Below are 26,326 nucleotides of genomic sequence, written 5' to 3' on the forward strand. Positions count from 1 at the left end.
AACAAACAAACAAAATATAACAAGCGCGTAGTAATAATATATAATATACATTACATACATTATTTTATACATGTATATTGTATATAATATGTATAATGTATATAATAATAGTGTACGAACAATTTATTAGTATAATAATATATAATATAAGTATAAATTACGGAGTATTTACAAAAGTAGACACACATGTACATTGTACAATATTATTATGTTATAATGTAATCTAAAAATATATTGTACAAGTTTTATGTGCATTTTGTGGCGACCGCCGGTCGGGGCCAACGCGTTTGTACAAAAAAATTTAATTACATTTTATAAATAAGGATAATAATATTATATAAAAATGTATTTCAATTGATCTAGTTCCTTAAGACTAATTTGGTTTTACCGAACATTAATATAATAATAATATGGTCATACGTATAATAAATATAATAACTTGTAACTACACGCATAATAATAATAATAATAATAATAATAATGGATATTAATATTAGGATTATTGTACTTGCAACAATCTCTTAAAAACGAAGAACACTATAATAATATTTACTCCTATATAATAATATTAACGTGAAAAACGATACATATTACATTATACCGATCTCCCATGACATAATTAGGTACTATTATTATTATGTAGCTCTACACACACTGATATCATAATTATTATTACCATTATTGTTCTATAAATTACGTTTACTTAGATTATTAATTTAATATTTATTATTTATGGATAATGATGATAATAACAATAATAATATAGAAGTCGTGTGTAAAATATAATATAGTGAGAAAGACTAGGACGCACGCATTAAATGTTTTGTCCGGCAGTTTCGGACCCCCATCGTCTTCACCTGATCGCCCCTCATCATCATAATACACCCATTTCATACACAGTGGCCGAAATGCTATTTTAAATTGTTTGATTCTTGTCCCCCGCCGATCGGAAAATAAATACTTAGCAGTAAGCACTACATGTTGGTACGTGGAACATTACATTTTCACAAGCCGATATCGTTAGGTTAGGTCTACTTACTACGATATTATTATGCAAAAAAAAAGAAAATGAGATCTCAATATCATTGTCTACCCGGCCACGGGCGATGGGCGCAGGTGATAGAAGGTATCGTCTTTTCGATAACTATACGTCTTCGGGGAGGCTTATATTATTAAGATTGAATTTTTTTTATCAGAAAAGTAAGAAAACCTACGAGGAACGTTATTCATTTTTTTTTTTATTAACTATTTATAATAATTATAAAATTATTACAGACTAAACATAGATCGTGTGCTGTATATGGGGCAGCTGTTGAAGACTCGACTGCTATACAGATTTTACCGACGACGACGACGACGCATTTAATAGAGAATATTACATTTAATACTTTAATGTGTAATACACACTCGCGATAACCAACGAGCAGCTCATTCGTCGTACTTAACCGGCTGTTGCTGTTGCTGCAACAGGTGATCGGTGGGCGAACCACACGCGGCCGCCACCGCCAAAGCCGGTTGTGGTTTCTTCTTGAGTATTCCCATGTTCTGGGCCGTCTCCAAGAATATCTTGTGCTCGCTGAGCGCGGCCAACGTCTCCCGGTCCTTCTTCTGCTCCTCGTAGTCGCGCTTCATCTTGGCCCGGCGGTTCTGGAACCACGTGATGACCTGTGCGTTGGTCAGGCCCAGGCTGGACGCGATCTCGTCCCTGTCGGCCGGCGACAGGTACTTCTGGTAGAGGAATCGCTTCTCCAGTTCGAAAATCTGGTGGTTGGTGAATGCGGTGCGGGACTTGCGCTTCTTCTTGGGCTGGGACCGCGAGTTGAACAGGTTCAGATGACTGGAACTGGTATCTGTGAACAAAAAAGAAAACATTGTTTTAAAAAAACGAGTCGTAAAATGCGCAAGTGGTTTGATGTGGCAGGTCTCGGTACCAACGAAAATAAGTTCTAGAAAACGCACAGACATTACTCCAGACTTTTACATGTCAAGACACAATTATATTAGTCGGAGAAGTATTTATCAGGATGTCACCGTGGTTGATAATCGGTGGTTTAAAGGAGATATACCCTAATTTATTCGAGCGTTCGGCACAAACATCAAACTAAACAGCGGATTCAAACAAAATATGAGGGAATTTGGTCGTTTTTTTATTTTTATTATTACTCGAAACCGTTCAGAAAGATCTTTGAAGACACTCGTCGAATTACTATCCCGATCAGTCGATTCAATTAATAAAGCCTACTATACTACTATAGGCACTATACAACTGTAGTAGTACATAGGTAGTATGTTTACACCGCCTCCACAATGTCCGTGAGAAATGCGCTTAATTGTGGTTTTGCCCATCTCATTGACACGCTCTCGACTTGCAGGGTTTTCCGTCCGCAATTCGGTCATAGCCCGGATATTGAACACGAGCTCCGGATTATCGATGATCCGAGACCGCGACGAAACGGAATTCGGACGTTCGGTGATTATTATTGTTAACCGCCGCAATACACACAGTAGCATCATATTAAATAGTTGCAGTGCGGACGGTCGCGATTCGCCGATACGACACGGCGTTCGTATACATTTATATACATAATTAGGTTAGATACTTGCATGTATATATATATATATATATATTATGTGCGTATGCAATCGGAGTATATATACATAACAGACACACACAAATATATACATTATATATATATACATGCGTGTTATATGTATCGTTTACGTACAAACCGGGTGTGCACAATCGATTGACCCGCGGCCGGCCGCGCTTGATTCGGTCGGAAACGCGCGATTCCGGGCGCAAACGTTTTCGATTAATCGCGCCGCTGACACGCCTGATAATAATATAACGAGTGACGGACGTATTTAAGACGGCGGCGCGAATAAGTAAAAAATGTATATGGTATATTATATATATTATGCACGAGACGTATAACGACGGCCAACCGCCTTGTAGTGGTCTAATAATAAAAAGCCGAGCGATGTTGTCGATGGTGAAACGACGTAAATCAAATAATATAATACGGGACAGCGGCGCGAGAACATGGCGAAAAATATTTGAAAAAATCGCATACATATACAATATTATATATATACGACGAACATAATATTAATATACGGTATACGCTATACGGTCGCCCGCGCAGAAAAGACTTATCGCCGCGGCCGTAAAAAAGCGGAGAAGGGTTCGTTTTGTCAAACGCGCTCGCGAGAAAACCCGTTAAAAATGTCAACTCCGATAAAAAACAGCACCGCGACTAATCCGCCGTTCGGACGAATAAATCACATTTCGTCCTTGCAGCGTATAATGACACGCACGCCGTTTTAATGTTTTACTGCAGGCGACGTCGCTATTAATTATTATTGTATTATTGTTATTATTGTATATTACAACTGTACAATATTTTAGTGTATTTAACAAAATGCCTCCCGACGACGTTATTAGTATTGTGTCGTCGTTTTTCGCAAACGCTCGTACGGAATTCGATATTTCAATATAATAATATATATAAGCTACACAATATTTGGGTGCACTACAATATAACACACCTCCGACGCTCCCAGAGTTATAGACGCTATTTACGAGTTTGGCGGCAAGAACAGTGTTAAATAGTATATTATGTGTAACTGCAGAGACGTAGGTAGGTAGAGAGATACGAGAAATAACTGTTATTATATTAATGCGGAGAGTTGTTCGAAGATTCTCTATATTATATAGGGTGATAAGAATTGTCTTTTCGGTCGTTTCCCAAAAATAGAAATCTTCAGCAAGCTGCGGGTATCGTGGATGACAATAAATGATGTGTTATATAATGCACTTTAAATATATCATTTAATAATACGATAATATATATCATATTTTATATTCAAAAAACGTATTTTTAAGACTTCTATGAGGAACCTGGCTCTGCTTCAGCCCCTCCCCCCACCCACAATAAATACGAGTCTACAGCAGGTCAGACCACTTAACCACGATTTTGACGTTTTTCGAACCAAGTTCTGGGGACGTGCTCGTGTTTGGCGTTCATAAAAATACGCAATAAATAATTAAAAAGCGGTAAAAGTAGGAATAGGAAAAATAATAATAATAAAAAAAAACGGCGACCGGCGCATGGCTGTTTTATTGCCCTGGAAGAAGCGACCTACCGACCGACCGAATTCCACAGCTAATTTGTAATCTGTGAATTTATACGAACGGACGTATAGTAGGAATTCATAATTTAACTAACGAGCAAACGACAAGCGAAACGTCTCTCTCTCTCTCTCTCTCTCTCTCTCTCTCTCTCTGATTTAATAGCCAAAGATTTTCGAATATAATATGTGAAGGCCGACGGCGCGGTGCGTAGTTTATGTTCGAGAAAAAAAAATGCACTTTCACGTGTGTACAGCGTATAACGTATATTATGTATAATATTTGTAGGTAGTATAAATTATTGTAAAATGTGCATTTGATAAGCGAGTAAAAAAAAAATACGTTTCCCCCCACACACACCACTCGCACACCATTAATTGGACGTCTCTCACGTCTCTCGGCGGCGGCATTAGTAGTGGGTGGCAAAAGATTTGTATTTTATTTTTCCTTGTTCCTTTGTGTCCGCGTTTTTACACGATTATTACTACTAAACAACACTATACACAACAACTACCCTGCGTAATGCCGACCAATGCCACGGTCCGGTAATCACTCTATGGAGGCGGCGGTCACTTCACACTTATTTTGATCCGTGGAATTTTTCGGTCCTCATCGGTGACGTGTATAATATTAAACGTATTGTACGTACCCTGAGAATATTTCTGTTTTCGGGCGGCTTAACGATTTTTTTTTTTTGTATTCGACATCGTTCAGACGTAAGGATTATATTATTATTGTCTTGTAACACACATTTATAATTATTTAAAATGTATAATTCCGACGCGGAAAGCGCGGCTATCTATCTCGTACATGACGGCGGCAATTAATGGAAAATGGCAAACAACAGAGGCCCTTTCAAGTAGACTGGTGACTAATGACGGTTCTTCGCTCGAGAGCGTAGGCAGCAGAAATGGTGCGGTCGAAAATTCCGGATTATTATCGTCGTCGTCGTCGTCGTCGTCGCCGGGCTCGGCGATTTTTCTCCGTTTAACAGAGAGATTCATTATTAATATTGTTATTATTATTAGTATAAGTTTGTTTAAAATTTTTTTTTTTTTTTTGGTCGAATGTACCGAAAATCTGTCGAGATAAACGGCACGGTTATTTATAATTGTTCCAACAATCAAACAACTAACTGCCACCGCGAGTATGTCTTGTGTTAATAATATACTGTTCTAAAGATGCTGACAATATTATATTGTATTTAGAATATTAAACTGGTAAAAACATATTAGTTATAATACAGAGCACTATTAAACCCGTAATGACTTGTAGTCCACACAGTATTTACCTATCATACGTCACTGTAGAAAATCGTTATCGATATAATAATGCAAACTGTTAATAATCGCCCAAAATAGCGATCGCCCGGCACGCGGTACAAAATATCTTTATATGACTATAATATTATGTTATGTACGTGTACAATATCCACACAAAATATAATATTAGTGATATTATCCAAACTGCCCGTCGTCGCTTCTATGCCTCTATGCCGACTGCGATACCGCGGTATGTCTCGTAACAATCTAATACACAGGTAATATCGTCGCGCACACAACATTAGTAGGCATATTACTATTATAATAATATTATAGTTGCCGGGCCGACGGCGGCCGAACCGAGCCGAGCCCAGCCGAGCAGCGCGTTACGGCGCTACGGTAAGTTACGCGGCGTGCCTCGGCGGTGGGTAATAGCCGCGGGGCGCGCCGTCTCATGTCGGCGGCCACATCAAAGGTCCCGCGCATGGCAGGTGTGACTAAACAGCAGAGGCGGCTCCTCTGATCGTATCGCTTCTTATTACCGCCGCCGCCGCCGCCGCCGACACCGGGGCCCCGACATTCCGGTGCGCGGGTTCCCAAAATTGTGTGTGCGCGCGCGCGCGCGAGCCCGTCAGGTAAGGTGTACTACATATATATATATTACGACGAAAAAAGCAATACCACAGATATAGAGTCCGTCGTATTATACTTGTATATTAAAATGTACCCATAAGGTGTACAAGTCAGGTTGTGCCGACCCACCGACGTGATATTATTTTCTTTACATACCGGGTCGTATGATAATGTGCGTGTGTTATATACCTCTACCCGTTCTAACTGTGACGAGTCTATACAAAATTTAAAAAATAAATTGTCGAACAACGGTTGCAGGGAGAGACAAATCTCCATATTATTGCTAGTACAACATTATTGTGCACACCGCGACGATCGCCTAATTCGAAGACGAGAACGAGCGTGCGATATCTTTGTCGTGATTTATGATGAATTATAGTTATATGATCTCTTGGCTGTTGCCGGTTTTATGTACCTATAGCTATATTTTAATTTTAACGATGAATGTATATACTGTTGACTACTTTTACTATTTATAGTAATACGAACGCCTGAAATCTGGATAAAAAATCAAAAGATTATTAATAGTGAAATTAACGGGCGGTCGTATATATATAACATTATAATGCAATCATTGTAATGTTTTAATATTTCAATATTTATAGTAATTGGCCAATTTAGTTTAATGTTACAAACTTGTATTATATTGGTTGAGTGGAATGTTAATATTCTGTTCCTATCTTTATATGTTGCCAGATACAGAAAAAAATTAATGAATTATGACTATGGGCATCGCAGGTTATCCTACTTTTGAGATATGGTGAACATTTTTTATTACCTGCTTATTGTTTGACTATAGTTTATTCGGTAATTTTTTTTTTGTGAACTTTTTGGTTTTTCATAAGGTATTTTTAAGCCTTAAAATGGAATAAATGTATAAATATTCTTAATAATTAATAAGCAATATGGTTATAAATTGCCAAAACATCTTGATGATTCTTTACCACGTCCACGTGAACAAGCTGCAGTTATCATAATATATCTCTTATGCGTATTGTACTACACGACGAAAAGATATTGAATACAAAATTAAAAAGTTAAGAAGAGCAGAGTAGTTAGAGCAAATATTTTATGAGCAAATCGTTCATTTCTCCACTATAAATCTTATCAAAGCATTGAGCTTGCTGTTTCGTTTCAAGCGAAAAATTATCCAAAGGTCCCCTGCCCTAATATGTCTCCCACCCACCGCGGTGTGGGTTATACGATCTCGTTCAGTTTTTATTATACTGTAACGGCCGATTATGTCTGCTATGGTGAATATGCACGCGCACTGCGCATACACACATAATTTATATTAGGTATACACATTACGCATACGATATTAAAATTATGCTATAGTAGAAGAGAGCGGTAGTGTCGGTCGTCGTGCGTGTACGTAAAATTGAACTTTTTTACGATCGTCCCGTCGGATTTGCCTATATTATATATATTATTATTACTATTATGACGTTATTAACGAGGCCGGAAATTGTGCGGGACTCGTGCACAGAGTAACCGTGACGACAAAAGCGATAAAAAAACGAAAACAAAAAAAATCCGATCGGCCTCACGACCCGCGTGCGAAAAGCCCGCGAGACCGTCGCAGACGTGTCAGCCAGGAGGTCCCTGTGTAAATATATTTAGGTACGGCCAGAGACAAAAAACTTAATTATATTTTTGAGTTTATATTATTTGTCACCATATACGTGTTATCATAATCTATACATATATGTATAAAATGTGTTTGTATAATATCATATTATCGTGAATGTATACAAATCGGAGGCATTTATTCACGGTACCTAATTATTGCCTATAGATATACACTACACCAGCACAGTCAACCCGATCGCGTTGATATTATACACGTATATCGATATTATCGCGTCGAATAATAATAATACAATATTTTACCTTATTATTATAATTTTTTTTTATTTTTTTTTTTTTTTGGTTCGAAAACGTGATCCATAATGGACCTTCAGCCGGCGCGTGGCGTGACAGACAGGCAGCAAATGCGCTCGACCTGCAGCAATAGCCGTCGAATAATATACGTTTATTAATATATAATATATACGCAACACCGTAAAATTTTAGTTTACCGGTGCGAAATAGCACACTTTTGTCGTCATAGGTATGTCGTACAGTCTATACAGAGGTATACTGTGTGCTGCAGCACAACACAACAACAGCGACAGAAATCGGCTAACCATATCACCATATATTATCAAGAGTGATGATGTGGCGAGGAGATCCGTTATATAATTTAATAATTATTGTTGTCATTGTTGATTAAAGTTGCGAGGAGGCTAAACGTCGACAGAGTCGATTATTATATTGGGCGACATGGGTACATCATTATGATATTATATTATTTAGTTTTTTCATTAATTTTTGCATATAAATGAAGCCATGAAGAGAACTACCGATTTCTTTGTGATCTCGCAATAATGAAATCCGTGACCAACCATACACAGGTACCAGCAGAATACACAGTATCTTGTATATATTATATGATAATAACATATTTTAATTATTATTATTATTGTTGGATAATATGTGATAATGAATAATGTATCTACTATAATATTATATAATGTGTGTCGCCGTCGTACAATTTATAATTTTTTAAGTTTAAGTACCTACGCAAGCAGTATGTATTGTTTTGGTATTCATGCTCACATAAATGTGTGTATGTGTGAGTGTGTACTACCCGTGTAAGGTACATCGAGTCTGTGGGACGAGCGGCTTAACAACAAAGGATCCCCGCTGAACCAATTAATGACTCAGCCGTATTAATTAGCTTCAGTCTTATAGTTGTCCAAAGAGAACTGTGCGAGATGTGTATACGAAAAAAATAATAATAAAAATAATACAGGCTCGTTGGCTCTCTAATGGTTTTGACTCTGATCGATCTCGTTTCGTCCTTTTGTTCGGGACGTCTCTGGTGTGCGTCCCGATGATCGTAAACGAGGCACCTACTAATCGAAAATTTTCATCATTATACCCATTACACACACACACGCACTCGTACACATATAGTATATACCCGCGGTGTGGTATACATATTATATACTACTTCAACGCCGTCTACTCTCTCCTCCCCCTCCTCCTTCTCCTCTTGCTCCTATACTCACCCAATGTCCTCCTTTACACCCGTACATATTATTATAATACGGGTACGATTTACTTATGTTATTATCATGTATACCCGTCCGTCCGTCCGTTGTCGTGACCGCCTTGCCGAGGTGGTGCTGCAATTAAATCGATGCAGTTTTATAGTGCACGATGGGATAGAGGGGGACGGAGACGCGTGAGAATAGTAAGCCGGAGATATTAGTGACGGCTGTAGCGGGGGAGTAGTGCATATCGCAAAGAGAAACAATAATCGTTATATTATTATATCACCGTTGCACACTATATAATATGCGGCGGCAGACCAGAGTATACAGATGAACATTAAATTATTATTATTGTTCGCGTTATAGGAGAAGAGAGATAATATGTCATTTCTATTGTACGTGCGTGAGCGTGAGTGTGAGCGAGTAGACGAAGACCTGCGGATAGGAGGTGTTATTGGTGAAGTGCGGGTGGAAACACTCGAGTTGGTGGAGGGGTGACGAGTATCGTGTTTTTAATAAGATATTGAATTAAACGTGACAAGGCGATATTAGCCGGCAGCAGTCGAGAGCGCAGTACAAAGCGCACCGCTAACTAGCACCTCCGGTTTCATAATCATCGTCGGATTAGACTGTGACGAGGTTACCGATAATAAATGAAATGTGCGGATTTTTTTTATTTTCAACATAATATTGTCTTTTTCTCTTGTTTCACTTCTTCCAACCCCGCCCCAACCACCGACGCCGAGTGTACAATTCTACCCCACATTATACTTGAAACGACGAATCCGTGATGCATCAATATACTGTATAGATATTCTACATATTATGTCATAATTATAGAGGCCAAAATGGTGGACCTATAATGTAATGTTATTATCATTTGTAAAATAACAGACATTCTAACCACTCATGATTCATGGTTTTATTTTTGGCTTACATGGTATACTCTTTTTAAAACTAAAAAAAGACAAAAGATAACGCGATAATACTTGAGGGAAAAGTGATTATATCGAACCAATACCGGGTCTCCAGACTTAAAATAATATATGTGACGACCGTGGTGACGCATAGTGCATCCAAATTTTACTTAACATGATAACTAAACATAATATACAAAATTAAATATTATTTTAACATATTTTCTTTTTATTTCTAGGTCCTTATAGACTGATCATTAAATTACTCGCATCAGCATCTCTACACGTTTGTCTCAAGCTCAACCCACACACACACACATTGATGACGTCCCTATAGTGTGCTGAATAATAGTTGAGATACCTATCTATATGTATATTATATATGTTATATGTAAAGTAAAGTAATATATAATATATTAATTATGATTCGCGACCTTGTCATATACACACACACACACACGCATACTCGTACTTAAACTAATTAGTCGTTCGTTCCACCACCGCGGCCGTGGTCCTCCTATCCTTCTATATCTATACACACACACACACACACAGTACTATAGGCCAGATGTATTATAATGCTACGGATAAGGAAAAACAAAACAATGGCAACACATATACATCGCGTGGCACGCAATCGGCTATATAACATTACTATGCCTACTGCAGGCAAGCCGCTGTCGGAACGTAATCCGAATCTTGTTACCGAGATCACGGCGCATTCAGATCATTATTACGACACGTATACATTATATTATTATAACACACGATATACATATTATACTCGCAGAGTCCCAGAGTCTTGCAGCAATAATACTAATAATAATAATTATACACACTGCATACAGGTCGTCTCTCAATCTCAGCAGCACCGGCTTCGTTTGCGAGACAGTCCGACTTTTTTTTTTCGAATCATCACCGCTCGTAGGTATTATACGTTTTCGTTTTCGTGCAACAGTTAAAAATGTTTACGCTTAAAAGTCAGCGGAGGTGGCACAGGCGGCGGCGAGCGGGTTTGTACGGGGTGTAAACACGACGCGAGACACCTATTGTATATATACTACATATTATATTACTCACGACCGATATCGTCGAAGAAGAGAAGATATTGTTATTTTTTTCCAAACGGAATAATAATGATACGCGACGGTAAATCATCGGTTTGCGAAAGCCGAGATTCGTGCGTTCTTTTTTCCCCGACAGTGGGTACTATTATATATTATTATGTTGTATAAATGAGTTGAGTAGAGTATTTTTTCAAAATCTAATACCGGTGGTGCCGCGGGAGACAGGACGATAATACGCCGCAGCGGACGTAATCGGTGTGATATCGAGGAGAGGATCGTTGTACTATTATACCTATACGCTCTTTTCTTATACGCTCTCGTATTACAGCCGTCGAATGTAGATGATGTTATTCGCACACGACGTGTTTAATAATCGTGTTCAGCGATTCCGCTGTATACACGCCGCAGTGTACATAATAATAAGATGATAATATTATTATTATATACAGGGTGGGACAAGGGGCGTGGCCGAACGACGGTATTCGTATGTGCGATGACGTATAATATAACATAATAATAATATATATTATGTAAAATCCATCCATCTGCCGCATGTTCCCCCCGCCGCTCAAGTCACTCGCAGCACATCACTGACGCGTTCGATTAGAAAAATATAATAATCAAGTTTTATGTACGCGGGAGTGATGTCGAGGAAAGAATGATTGTCGAGATTTTGGCAGACGAATTTAAACGCTTAAGGGGTAAGCAGTGGAGGTGGAAGGTGGGGGGGGCTAGTGCAAAATGTTAGCCACGGGGACTTTTAGTATAGCATCACCGTTTGAGGGGAAGAATCGTTAAGAGAAAAATCTCGCCAAAAATACGTGTAATATAACGACCGTTTCCCCTCCTCCTGACGTTAATATATATTATATATATACGACTGAACATAACACCGCGGGTGGCCGTTTAATTTACAATATTCGTAAAATACGCACTGCAGCAGCAAGCGGTATAGTGTAAGGAATCCATCTTCTCCTCCATGCACGCCATAAACGGTGAATTAGTTTGGGATTAAATTCGACACGGACAATTAATCGGACGAGAATCGTGTAATAACGCGATAATAATAATAAAAATAATAATGCAGACGCTCACTACTGCTCAGCGGCAAGTGTGACGCGCGGTCGACGCTTAAAAAAAGTGTCCGTCGACTGCGATTCGTCATCGAATTAAATCGTATTATTACTCTGACATTTGTTTGCTGAGAAACAGCTAGAATGTATTATTATTGCAAGCTCGCGAATTTTGTTATTTATACTACTCATGAATATATAGGTACTACCTACCTATGTAGTTTTGATTTGTTTAATGATGTATTACAAGATGATAATAAATAATAATATATATATAAAATATTAAATTATAATCGTTCAAAATGTGATGAAAAAAAGGATTTTAAAATCAGGAGATGCTAAAAACGTCACAGCCCAGACCGTGGGCGTTTGAGTGTGTGTGTGTGTGTGTGTGTGTGTGTGTGTGTGTGTATGTGTGTATGTGTGTGCGTGTGTGGGTGGCTGAGGAGTTAATACATAGCATAGAACGGATCGGAGGGGAAGAAAAGCGGTTTCTTTTCACCGATGTCATTACATTATCACATATACACAATATAATAATAATATAATATGTGTCGTTTACTGGGCCCATTTAAAGGATTACGACATGTAAAACTACCTGGGGTCCACGGGTATTTAGGCATCGTCACCCAGGTCTCTCGTCCGTCTCTGCTTTCATGCCGCCGACGGTCAATGATAAATCACCATTAAGCCCGGGCAGGCGGGAGATGCGTTTTTTTCTTTTCCTTCCTAATACCTTTGGTCGGGCGGGTATTTCGTTTCTTCCAGGGACAAAACGTTATATGAGAAAACTATATAAGACACTGTATATGATTATATATTTATTACGTGTAAAAATGATGTCATATTTCCTCGGTGCCGCCGCCGCCGGTTGTAAATAATAAAATAACCATCGTATTATATACATAGGTAGATGATGGTGTACCTCTATATATGCACACACACACACACACACACACATATGATATTATATAGTTATAGGTATATAGAAACGACGGCTTTAATTTTCCCGGTGCCGCGAAAGAGGTGTCGTAGATGGGAGGGAGAGGGCGGGCGGGTGAGCTGCCGCGGCGGCGGTGGAGGCCACACACAAACACCCGAACCGTATAATCAAGCAGCTGCCGCGGCGGCTCCTACCCAGCCTTAATACGCTCGGGCCCGAAGCGATATCTATAATAATAATAATAATAATAATAATAAAATATATTTAACTAAATATCCCCAGAGTGTAATTTTATTACTATTTTATTATTATTATTATTATTGCACTCAACTGTTAAGACGCGCGCACGGCATTTAATTTCTGAGAACGGGTCAATTCTCTCTGCCGTGGACGACGGATAAAACGAGAAAAAACGGACTCGACCCCTTTTCGCGCCAAGTCCTAAGCGCAACAAAACGGACGTCAGCCGGCGACACGTTGTGGCGACGCGCGCCGGCTGTTGCGGGGAAACGTTTCGAAACTCTATCACCCACCCCCCCCCCTCCCCCCAAAAAAGAAAAAAAACAGTTTACCTAATAATGTCAAACTTAACTCGTTTAAGCGTCTCTTCTCATTGTTGAAACGTACCACTATTATAATAACATTATATTAAAGAACATATTACTATTGTGTTAAACGAATGGAATAATATAGTAATATAATATTGAGTACTGACTGTATAAGATTTACGAAGACTCCAGTGTACAAAAGTGTAAACAACAATAATACAACAACTGTAACCGAAACAGACAATAGTGCAATAACAGGCGAGCAAGATTTATATTATTATATCAATATTACATCGATATAGGTAACACTATATTATATTACTACAATACCTGTATATACCATTATACCCATTACAATATTCTATAATTAATGGTTAAAGAAAGGAGTACGGATGTGGATGGAGTCCCCCTTCATAGTATAGTTACAATTGTGCGTCCCATTTAGTTTGAATTCCTAAAACCTTGTGTGGTGGTTAAAATATGTGTACAAATAATTGTGAAATAATACAAATGAAGCAACAAAAAAAAATAATAATAATGTGTACTTATATATATATTTATAAATGATAAAAATTAAAAATATATAACAATAATATTTAAAATTAGTTGAAACCATATTTTACATACTGATTATAATATATTATAATAATTAATAATTTTCGTATAAACTGTTATAATATCCTGTCAGTGACAAATAATATGATTTTTTAACATGGCGCTGAGAAAGTTCCACCAATTATCAGTTTGAGAGAAGGCATTATGCAAATATGAGATATCCGAGATTTAGCAAGTTATAATATCCATTTAAATTATATATTTATTATTATATGAATATACATAATTAGTAATCACTTGAGTAGGTATGTATTAGTTGAAGTAGCGTTACTACCGGACGCCCCCTTCACTCAAGCCGTCAAGACTTATATACTTGTACATTTATATACAATATTAAATTACTTATTGCTTTTTGATTAAACGGATTGTAAATATTCATTTTTCTTGATAAAAAAACAAGGTACAAAAGTATTTTATGGAAATTTAAAATGTTCACAACAATACAGTAAATAGTAAATAATTTGTATGGTACTAATGGTATTGTTAATTAAATATAATTATTTTAAAGATATACATATTGATTAATACTTAAGAAGAGTATATTTGGTAAAAAATGTACTTAAAAATGCATTGATATTTTGATGAAGAGCCAGATAGCCGATTGGGCATATCTCTTGCCTAATTTGCAGGTTATTTGGTCATCAAGTCAATTCAGTATCTGTTATACTGGTATTCTTTTTAATTATTGACAATACGTTATATCCTATACAGATTGTAAATACTGTGTTTCTTATAAAATAAATAATTATTTAAAAACAAAAAGCTGATTGTGATTCAAATATGATATGTATGAAAAAAATTATGGTCTGGAACATTTATAATATTTGGTTATTTATAGCGTCCTCCCTGTAGGTTCCCTACATGATTTTATTCCACTTTAACCAATAATTATAATATAAGTATAACTGTACAAGTATATTGAATTCAAAACTACTTATCTAATGAGCAATTTTTTTTTCGTAAATGTGATGGTTAAGTTTTATGTGGAATAATAAAACTGGATGTATTGTTTGTGATGTTCTAGGTAGTAGGGGGGTGACATCGTAAGTGAAACGCCGGACAAATGGTTTTGACGTCAACTACAGGGCAAAAAATAAACAATGACCAATTTGCAAAATGGCTGCAGACATCGACACATTAATAAATAATAATAAACAATATTATGGACAACGACCTCGTGGACCTAGAATGTATTATTGTCCCGCTCGACGAATCGTCAATCTAATTGGACACGTATACAATATGTTTATAACATAAAAATTACTGCGCAAAAATATATAAAAAAAATGTGTGCTAGGAATTCTTAAGCCTGTTCGAATAATCTTGGCACGAGAAATGACGTATATTACCGTAATATAATAATATATACGTACGACAGCGTCTCGTTGAAATTTCGAGAATTCATCCCGAGTATAAAATTTATATATTTATAAATTAATTGGATTTCCGCGGCTGTGGTGATTATTATTATAAATCGTAATGGCGGCAGACGATAAATATTTTGTTTTCATTTTTAATATGTCCCTAACAATGAACCCGTCATCACATAATTTCCTCTCTTAGCCCGTCACAAGTGTACACACACACACACACACACACACACACACACACACACACACACACACACACACACACACACATACACATGCACAGTCAGGCGGTGTCGGGAGACTTGGGAACGCGCGCGTGCGCGTGTTTAAAAATACACACACACACGCTGGCAACACGCTCGAAAACAGTGTACGCCACTAATTGTCTATTAACAAAACGTAGATACGACGACGACGTCGAGACGAAGAAAGATTGATCGACGACGGCGGCCCAAACTAATAATTATAACGACGGCCGCATTATGAGACTTGACAAAACTCGAATAAAATGTATGTAAGTGACTTGCGTCACCCCCCCCCCCCCAACGAACGACACGGGATACTAGATTATGACCCAAAGCTTCACTATATTTTGGATAACGGCCTTTAAGGTTAAATCGAGTAAAAACTTATTTTGAAAGTTGGGTAATATACTACCCAATTATGTTAGGTGCCGAGTGCCGACAGACGATGACGGTGCCGCGTGCGGTGATTATCGATCGCAATACCGAGAATAATTGCGATTAAAATGTATATTATTTTAATGGAAACGAAATATTATTAAAATGAGATGATAGAAAAAATTAAAATCGCCCGGCACACACGTTGCGAGGTGGCGTATAATATTATAGTAACACATCGCCGCGCCGCCGCCAAACGTGTCGGACGCGATATCACGAACGGGAAAAAAAAACAACAGGTTCTTTTTGTACTGTCGGCGTCGGCGTCCGTAATTACAGGCCGGCCTGTTGATATTAACTCCACCGTTTGCTATAATATTATACCATCTAGGCGGCGGCGGCGGCGGCGGCTGCGGCGGCGTACACAGAGGTAGACGTACGCGTATATACGACCCCGAGACACTCCTAGATGCTAATGAGACTTAAATATCATGTCAAAATACATCCCTGGCGGTCTATCACTCGTCCACCTCCCGTCTTCCAGCTCTCTTCATCGGCCCACGTACACACCCCCAAAACACCCCAAAATGGTTACACACACGTCGCACGATGATTTTCTGCCCCCGACCGCATGACAACCCGGTCATTTTCAACGCCCTTTGTCGCACCACCTTGCGCGCGTAACAAAAACAATTTTTCTTTTATTTTACCCATCTATATATAAACTATATAACCTCCTCGCCCTCACACCGTGTAATTTATTTATTCACGCGAAGAAATCTCGGGACACCCTATACATTGTAATACATCATTACAGACCGTCTTGGGACCCGCAAACGCCTATTATTTATATTATTGTCGAAATTACGCCATGAGTATAATACGTAGGTACGCCGACGAAAACCCATTCGACGGTTTTTATAGTTTTTAAGTCATCTGCACCGTTGTTTGTTATTATATTGATATTATTGTAGGTACGTTTCGCGAGCATATCGCTGCGGTCCACCGTCCACGACTTTTCCGAAGACGTCGAGAACGTATTATTATTTAAGTAAGCCCCTCCCCCTCTAATCATTTGTATGCGGCGTTTTGATGTGATATCATCATCATCATTATTATTCTTATTACCGCACCGATCGCCCGGGTCGCGTGTATGTATTAAACGCGACTCTCGCGCGGTACTGTTGGGGGCACGAACGCTCGCAATAACGATGTTGTTGAACATTCCAATCGTCTGAATTGGACGGCTATTAAATCGAATATTGGTTAATCGATAATCATATAATGCGCCTCTACACGATAAATTAACAACATAATAGCGCTAGTAAAACGTTAATTAATTATAAAAATTAATAACGGGAGAGTGGAGAATACCGCCGAATAGACAGAAGTATAAAAACTTAGCCGCGTGACATTTATCGAAGGCACCTAAATCATTATCCGGACACGCCGGGAACGAAAATTGTTTTAAGACACTTGCAAGTCATCGCGGTAGCTGTTAATTGATTATTATTTTTTTTTCCGGCAATATTTCCTGTAGGTATACTTGCCAGTTGCCACTGACACACAAAAGATAAACAATGGTTAAAGAATAATATTGATGAATTTCTGTGTGCAGTGTGCAACTGTACTACAACACGGTTACTAAAATAAAGAACCGTGATGTAGTAAATAATGGAATAACAAAAGCAAAACATAAAGATGGGCGAATAAAAGAGTACGTGCATTGAAAACGTCGACAACAACCCGAGTTGCGGACACGAAGAAAAGCACAATGTATATAAAATAAAATGCGTCACAACAATTAACACGGGGAAATAAATAGAGTTTAGAATTATTGATATTATATAGACGCAGTATCGTACAACAATTAAAGCTACATCAGTATAGATTAAATAGTAAATAAATCAATGACTGCGATATTCATTAAATATTATAGTGCACTATACCTGTCTTGCTACCTAAGATTTAATATAATAACTAGTAAGTGGTAAATGGTAATAGTAGAAACGATTACGGGTTAGGTTATAGAGATGTATCGTAATATTACGGTTCCAAATGTTTATTGTGATTTGATCTAATAAACAGGTTCCCGCCGCGTGTGCGGAGAAACCAAGTCTTCTAACAATTAACGTCGAGACGTTAATTCAGTGGGCAATAAAATAAAATAAAAATACAGCCCACAGGAAAGTATTCGTTTTTATTTTTTAGCGGGTCAAACACTTATAACGCGGACAGATTCCGTTATGAAAACAGATTTAACTTTTTTATTTCAAAACCGTAATATTCACTTTCAAAAAGCATCGGTACTCCTCTCACATATCTACTGAGGTATAATCATACATACCCAATATACTTTTGATAAAATACACAACGAGCGGGCCTGAAGTAAAATAACGATGTAATGATATTATTAACAACGTTTTCCCGTATACAATCAAGCTTAATTATTATCCGATCGAAATAATCTGGCGATGACGGCCTTCTCAGCGCGCACACGCACACGCACACGACTATCACACCATTTGAATTCGCCGATTCATTCGAATGTGGCAATCGTCTCGTTGGCTTCGAGGGATCAATCAAGGCGTTGGCCTCGGACGCCGCCGCCGGTCACTCGATCCAACGAAAATAGGACCGCTGATTATAAAAATTAAGGACGCGCTGAAAAGACGGAATCTCGATACCAAGTATCTATAATAATACCGCTCATTGTTGTATAATATGCATTGTTGTTTCTTACGGATTTCTTATCACCGGTTTGATATTATTTTATGGCCGCTAAACCAAGTCCCGATATTAATGACTGGGGTGGTTTTGGACTTGACCAAACTGTCAAGTACCGAAAACCGTGCGACGTGAAAAAAGTTTACACAAGTTTAATATTACATAATATGTACTCACCCAGGATGGTGTGTTACTACTCCTCAAGTCCTCATACTATACACTGCTGCAGCGTGCCTACATCAAAACGACTCTGTTGGCTCGACCAATATTGACGGCAGCGGAGCGTTGGTGAGAGTTTCACACGATTATATTCAATTATAATAAACTCGCGGCCGACTGTAATTTGTACACATATTATTAGGTACCTATTCGTTTGCCGATGCCACACACCTCGTTATGAACATTAATAGAGCACACACACACGAGCGTGCTTGCGCTATATAGTAAGGGCCCACCGGTCGTTTTTATTATTATTATTGTATTTATTATTATTATTATTATTATTATTATTATATATTTTTTTTTATCTTTTTACGGGGAGTAAGAAAAAATAAGCCGGCGCGGTCGGCGACAAAGGATTTCTAACGAACCGTCGATAATTGAAATCTATTCACCGCGCGCGGAGTTTGTGAGAGAATGTTCTTGTATATAAACAAACTATCGGGACAAAAAAGAAAAATTAATTATTACGTCCGCGCGCGTCGGTATAATACGCTGCCGCCGCGTAGGAAGTGGTCGGAATATATACTATTTTTTTTCTTGGATTTCGTTCCGATATCGGCCGGGGCTTTGTTCTTTGCGAGCGACACGTAGGTTCGAGGATCAATGATCCGTAGGTCGTGTACAGTCACTAGTATACATCTTCTTGTATACGTGTAAGGTGTAACTATATATTATATACATAGATATATAAGTTTTTTATCAGCGTCGTCCAATTAGATTGGGTGACGAAATTTTTTTTGTAAAAATATATACACAATCGAAGCATATACGAGCGAAACAACCGGCACATACTATAATAGAGCACGCGTGCTCCATAAAATCTAACTCACTGGACGGGCTGCACCCTGGGGACATTATTGTAACACATATAAATTATTCTGAGGGAAGGAGGTAGAAAAGTCATCAACCCTTCAGCACCAGCAAATTCGACAGTTTAAGGATGTTGAAAACGCACCTAACTTCGTGAGCAGTTCGATCTTAATTAGTTTTAAACATTTTTATACTAGACATTCAGGCATTGATTGGACTTTTTGATGTACAAGCACTACACAAAAGTCGATAAAGAATTGAGTGAGCTGCAAGAGTTTTGACTGCGAGTGGTCGCAGTATTATATTGTGTACCTCCAACGGTTTAGTTTTGAACAATATTCGTACGCCGAATCCCGCCGTCCGGACTTTCACAACTGCGGGACTTTGACGGTGAACACATGTGCAGCGCTCAGCAGCGGTGGCGCGCAAAACATTTTCCAGACCCGAGAAGAAATCATAAAACTATGCCACCCACAGTGCTCGTACAACGCGCCTGTAATTGTAAGGAGAAGATAAATTCTCCACCAGCATGTATGGTCGTAATCATAATAATATAATATTATATTGTTATTTATTATTGTTAAATACATCAATAATATTACATTACGAATCGATTCTCACTCAATTCTCGTCGAGACAGAAACCAAAAAATAACACTACTATATCATGTATAGTACATTATATACGACCCCACCCTCCAAGAAATCGTTACAGCGCCAAAGTCCGGTCAAGTCCGGTCGAGTTTTTCACCAACGACGCGTGTGCGCTGCACTGTAATAATAATAATAATATAATAAACAGGCGGCGGCGGCGGCGGCGGTGTCGTATAAGATCGTCGGCGTCCGCAGACGAGTTCAAAGAGTTGAAGAGAGGAAAAAAACAACCTTATTGCTCGAGGTGGTTTACGTGCGGCAGTGACAGCGTATTATATTATATTATATACATATTATGTATACGACTATATATTACAATATACATACATATACCGTGTGTATATTATATATACTCACTCATTGACATGGACCCGCGCTAGCCGTTACAATGTGTCGGCCGCCGCATCGAACACTGTGCGCGTTTGTGCGTTGCCGTGTAGCGATATTATAATAAAACTAATAATACACGCGGCGGCGGCGGCGGCGGTGGTGGCGGTCGGCCGGTCGGTCGGTCGGGCGCGTGTTCTGCGGCTCGCGCTCTCCCGAAAACGAGGACGCGACGGACACTGCACGACGCGCGCACGCACCGCGGGTGGAAATCGTTTGTTGTCGACACGTACATAATATGACGTGCGTACACGACGACGATCGAGGTAAAGAATTACCAACACTGATATAGTGTCATTAATAATAACACTAATATACTACTGCTACTACTAGTATTACTTCCATTTTACTGCTGCTACTACTGTCTACAGCTACTATACTATACTAATATTACCACCCACTATACAGGCAGGTACTGCGCTGTTACCTCTACTACACCACGGTGAGGTCGATCCGTGGATTGCATATCGCATGTAATCAATAATTCGAAATCAATCGTTATATTTGCCATTAGTATACGTGCAGTTGAAAACAAATATGGTCCGTATTACTCAAAAATCGGGAGTTATAAATAAACCATATATTCCATAGGCCAACACTGTAATGTTGAGCGTTTGGTGGCCGATGGATGGGGAGGGATTCCACTCACTCATTTCGAAACCTTTAGATGTTGGATCCCCTATCTACGGGGGAGAATCTACGGGAAATTTCCGGTTAATTGCCCATTGTGTAAGCATCTATATATTATAGATTCTATTGTATTACACTTATATATATATATATCTGCACGACTATGATATACATAAACTTAAATTATATACTTAATAGACACACAGCGGATGACGACATGGAACGATGACAAATTATACTCAGATACTACCAAACCCGGTACAGGAAAGGAGGGGTTTGGTTTTATTTCCCAGAGGGATAAAAATCGACGACGTTTCCGACTCGGGGACATGCACAGCACAGGCAGCAGCAGACGATCGCGTCTTTCGTCGCACGTATAATTTACGGTCGCCAATAAATACACAGCCGCCGCCCGGCCAAGGACGTGTTTTATCCCGCCGCTCATTAGGGTCGAGCATCCCCGCACCGATAGCTCTTCATTTGGGCGCACAGGCACACGGTTGACAGACTTATTGGTTTTGCAACGGCGCGCGAGTAACGTCGACGACAAACCTCCGACTGTCCCTCCTCCCCCACACCACCGATCTACTCGTTCGCTTCCGGTCGCTCGTCGGTTAGATTATTGTTGTAAAAAGGATAAGAAAAAAAAACAGCGTTACGATATAGCTAGACGTACAAATATACACGAAACTCGGTAATCCGGACATGGCATCCCATTCCCGCCATAAATAACCATCAAAGGTGTTATTACGATACGAATTGTATTCTTCTCGCAATAAAACACTGTCAAACCGATCAATAAAACACGCACACGGCTGCACAGAATTAGGGTAATTCAACTCTGGACAGGTCTCTTGGTTTTTGTAACTTGAACGTACATTGCAAAATGCAAATTCAGTAGTACTCTATTCGCCAATCTACGTTTACCTATAGGCGTGTTAAAATGAGAACTAAGTCCAGACAATTTTACTTGAACCCAAAATTGATAAACTGTATACCTATAGTCTTATAGAAAAGAAACCGTAATATAAGGTATCAAAAGAGGAAAAATTGTACTGCAACAACTTAATACCCAGTTTTTTTGCATCACGGGTCACTATACGGAAAGAGTACCTATGATATTATTCTATTATATATTGAATGGGATGATTGGTCCGAGTATCTATGGTTGTCACATACATCAAAATTATAATAATAACAAAATATAGTTGGTCGCTGGCTTTTATTTTATTTTTGTTTTTAATTCACACGTTAAAAACTGTGATTCTTCGTTGTTGGTCGCACGGAAATCGATGGTCCTTTTGTCCATCAGACACGTCCATCGGCCACACAGGACACAAAACGACGTGATTAGATAATAGTAAATAATAGAAGTATGAACATAAAAGGTGAATAAAACACCGAAATGACGAAGACGCTCTCTCGTCGAAACGGATGCGACCACGACCAATTGCTTTATATAATAGTGATACGTATACAACTCGAAAGGAAAACGTCAAAAACTAGCGCCTTGTCCTCACTCATCTAAAAAACGTCATCTTAACAAAAAAATATGATGATAATCTGTCCCTTCGCCAGCAGCTACATGGGTTTTTTGTTAAGTGTCGCAATTATTACAAAATTAAATGTTAAAACCAATGTAAATAATTATTCTCAGCTTTTTCTCGTTCATGTATAAGGGTCTTTTAAAATATTCAAAGCTGGAAGTTAAATCATATTTTTGATAAAACGTCTTTTGGCTTAAAATGTTTTGGATTCTCTTTCAAACCTTTTCAATTATTTAAAAATACGCAAATCTGTGTATTCTCTGAAATGGAATTCTATTAAAATCAAATATGGTTGTTTTCTTTAAAGAAATCTTAGCTGGGCTCAAACTTGCTCCAAAAAAAAAATAAATTATATAAAAACGTGACTGTCGTACAATCCGAGACAAACAGACAAACATGTCAGTGGCGTTAAACGACGGCGCGATTAAGTAATTATTATAAATTAAGCTAAAATAAAAACGTCCGCCTCGCGCGTATTAACGATTTGTCGAAAGAAGTCCTTAAAATAACGCACGTCGAGGACATATTAACGACCAACAGCAGCAGCACCAGCAACAGCTATAGTATTATATAGTGATACTGGTATATATATATATATATATATATACACTCAGAAAAACGCGGCGCGCGGCGGCTGCAATATTATTATTAACCGGCGGCGGCGGCAGTTTGTCAACGAATATTATAAAAACGCCTGTAAATATCTCCGTTTGTCTTGTGGTTGTACTAAAATAATAATGTTGCATATTATACTAATATTATACACTTTTCTTCTCGTGTATTTACACATAAACGTGATGGGGTGGGTACTGGGTGAATATTGAAAAAAAAAGGCGCGAGCACCAAAATGATCTTAACGTGTACGAAAATAGTGTAAAGCGTACTAAATTAATACCTTTCCAGCGGCCGGTCGGTCGGTCTGCTAAATGTACCGATAACTCATTTGGCTCGGACATCCAAAGCAAACGTCACGACGTGTTGTCCCGTGATGAACCGACTCGATAAATTACCAAACGTTTCGAAACGGCCCGTGAAAACGACGTTTGCTTGAGAGTGCCGCCAAAAAAAAAACCGACATAAATATTTTTTCAATTTAAAATCTTAATGGGACAGAGTGCAGTGCGGTGGGCGGCGGTCTGTCCAAAAACTCGTGGGGCACATTTTCTGTATATGTGATATTATGTACACATATGAATATATTATATAACTATACATAATTTGTGTATTATTTAATATATATTTATATATTTGTGTATTATTATATACCAAATCTTATAAATCCGTACTACGGGAAAAGCGGTGTGATGTCGAATACCACAGAGAATAATTGATGATAATTCGATTTGATAAAATACCTGCAGGTCAGATAAGTTTGGACACGTATATAGGTGCTAAATTTTTAGTATACATAGTCCCTGCGAATAAAAACCATTATTGCATTAGATAATTTATACCTGCATGTTACATAGACAGGACACACCTATATAAAATAAAAATACTCATGGTATACTATGTGATTGAAAAATGTACTAGTCACCACAATGGGTTATAGTGTTATGCTATATGGACACGCAATTGCGGGAATGGCTTATGAAAACACAACAATTTTATCAATCTGCTAACTGCCAAATTTTTAATTTAATTCATTCTTCTTTATTCTTTTAAACTATAAATATAATATGTTTGTCAAATTCAGGCGCATATCCCCAGCACCCCCACCTCCAAATTGCGTTTAAAAAGTTCTATATAATATATTAATGTTAATTAAGATTATAAGTGGTACGAGGATATCAAAACCTTAACCACTTTGATAACTAGATTAATAGTCTTCGATCACACTTGAACGCATGTGTGTCTTATCCATGTTTATATTATCTGTATAGCGACCATGTTTTGGCTCTAAGCGCGTAAACGTTCCGTTTTTGCCGCTTCGATCCTAACGCAGGCGCTTTAGTCTCCCTCTAAATTTTCGCATTCTATCCAAATATATATACCGTTGTCGACTAAATATACTGCAGATCTGTAAATAATACAAAACGAAGATCCTCTACAGTATCCACAATAACAGATTAATACTAACTACTGAACGCGGGGCAGTAATCAGTTGCATTTATGATTTATCAATGTTACGCGATACCGAATTACATATTTTGTAATCTGCCACAACAGCATTTTCAAGTTATTTTAAAATGCATCTTGTTACAATTTGTATTGCAACTTTAAATACAAGATACATATTATAATGCATCGAATCTTATGTTAAAATAATAATCGCGGACGATGTACTAGTTGTCAGTCGATGTTGTAAATTGTAAATAATAAAATATTTTGTATAGGTACCTGTAATAAGTATTGATTCAAAATTTTTTTTTTTTTTGTATGACCAATACTTTTATTAGGTATTAGGTATATAGGTACTGTATGATAAATTATAGAAAATAATATAATAATATTATACTGCTCACTGGATGACGTATATAAAACATCACCGTGGTCTCTCCTACATCATATTATTATTATATACCTAGTAACCCTTTCTATTCGTCTCGCCTTCTATATACAGCTCGGCCTGTACTCATGACAAGCGCGCGCGCGTTAATGCGCTTAATGGACGTATTATCCACACACGGCCGTGAATAGCCAATCTAAATTGATATTGCTTTTTCAAAAGGCACCGCGGCCCGTGATGATATTTGTTTTGCGCCTGTCAACGGTCCCTCGTTTGATTGATGTCCGGCTCTTCGGCCAGTATACCAACCACCCATCGCAAGGCATCGCGCGAGCCGAATGCCCGCCGTGAGTGCGCGAGTGTAATGACGTTATCTCCGGATGGATAGACAATAATAATACTAATAATAGTAATAATAATAATATAATACACAACAAAACGCCGTCCAGCGCTGCGATGTAAAATATTACATTTTTATAGTCAATCATAATAATATAATACCTGTATAATACGACGACGACGACGATGACCAATAATATAATGATAATAATAAAGATTCGTGACCTATAACGATACTTTGACGACACCGCGACTGCAACGCCCGAGACGTGTAACACGAG

The 26,326-nt window shown here is 38.2% G+C and overlaps 1 protein-coding gene across 1 annotated transcript in view; it reads right to left on the reverse strand.

Annotated features, from left to right (window-relative positions):
- Nucleotides 1–929: 929 nt before the first annotated feature.
- The window catches only part of LOC111038288 (homeobox protein B-H1-like), a 53,436-nt gene continuing 28,039 nt past the window's right edge, over nt 930–26,326 (reverse strand). The window contains exon 2 of the mRNA XM_022321334.1: nt 930–1,850. Coding sequence (XP_022177026.1) covers nt 1,429–1,850 — 422 coding nt within the window. The 3' untranslated portion in view covers nt 930–1,428. The remainder of the gene's footprint in view (nt 1,851–26,326) is intronic.

Source organism: Myzus persicae, unplaced genomic scaffold (assembly GCF_001856785.1).
Source record: "Myzus persicae strain clone G006 unplaced genomic scaffold, MPER_G0061.0, whole genome shotgun sequence".
NCBI lineage: Eukaryota > Metazoa > Arthropoda > Insecta > Hemiptera > Aphididae > Myzus > Myzus persicae.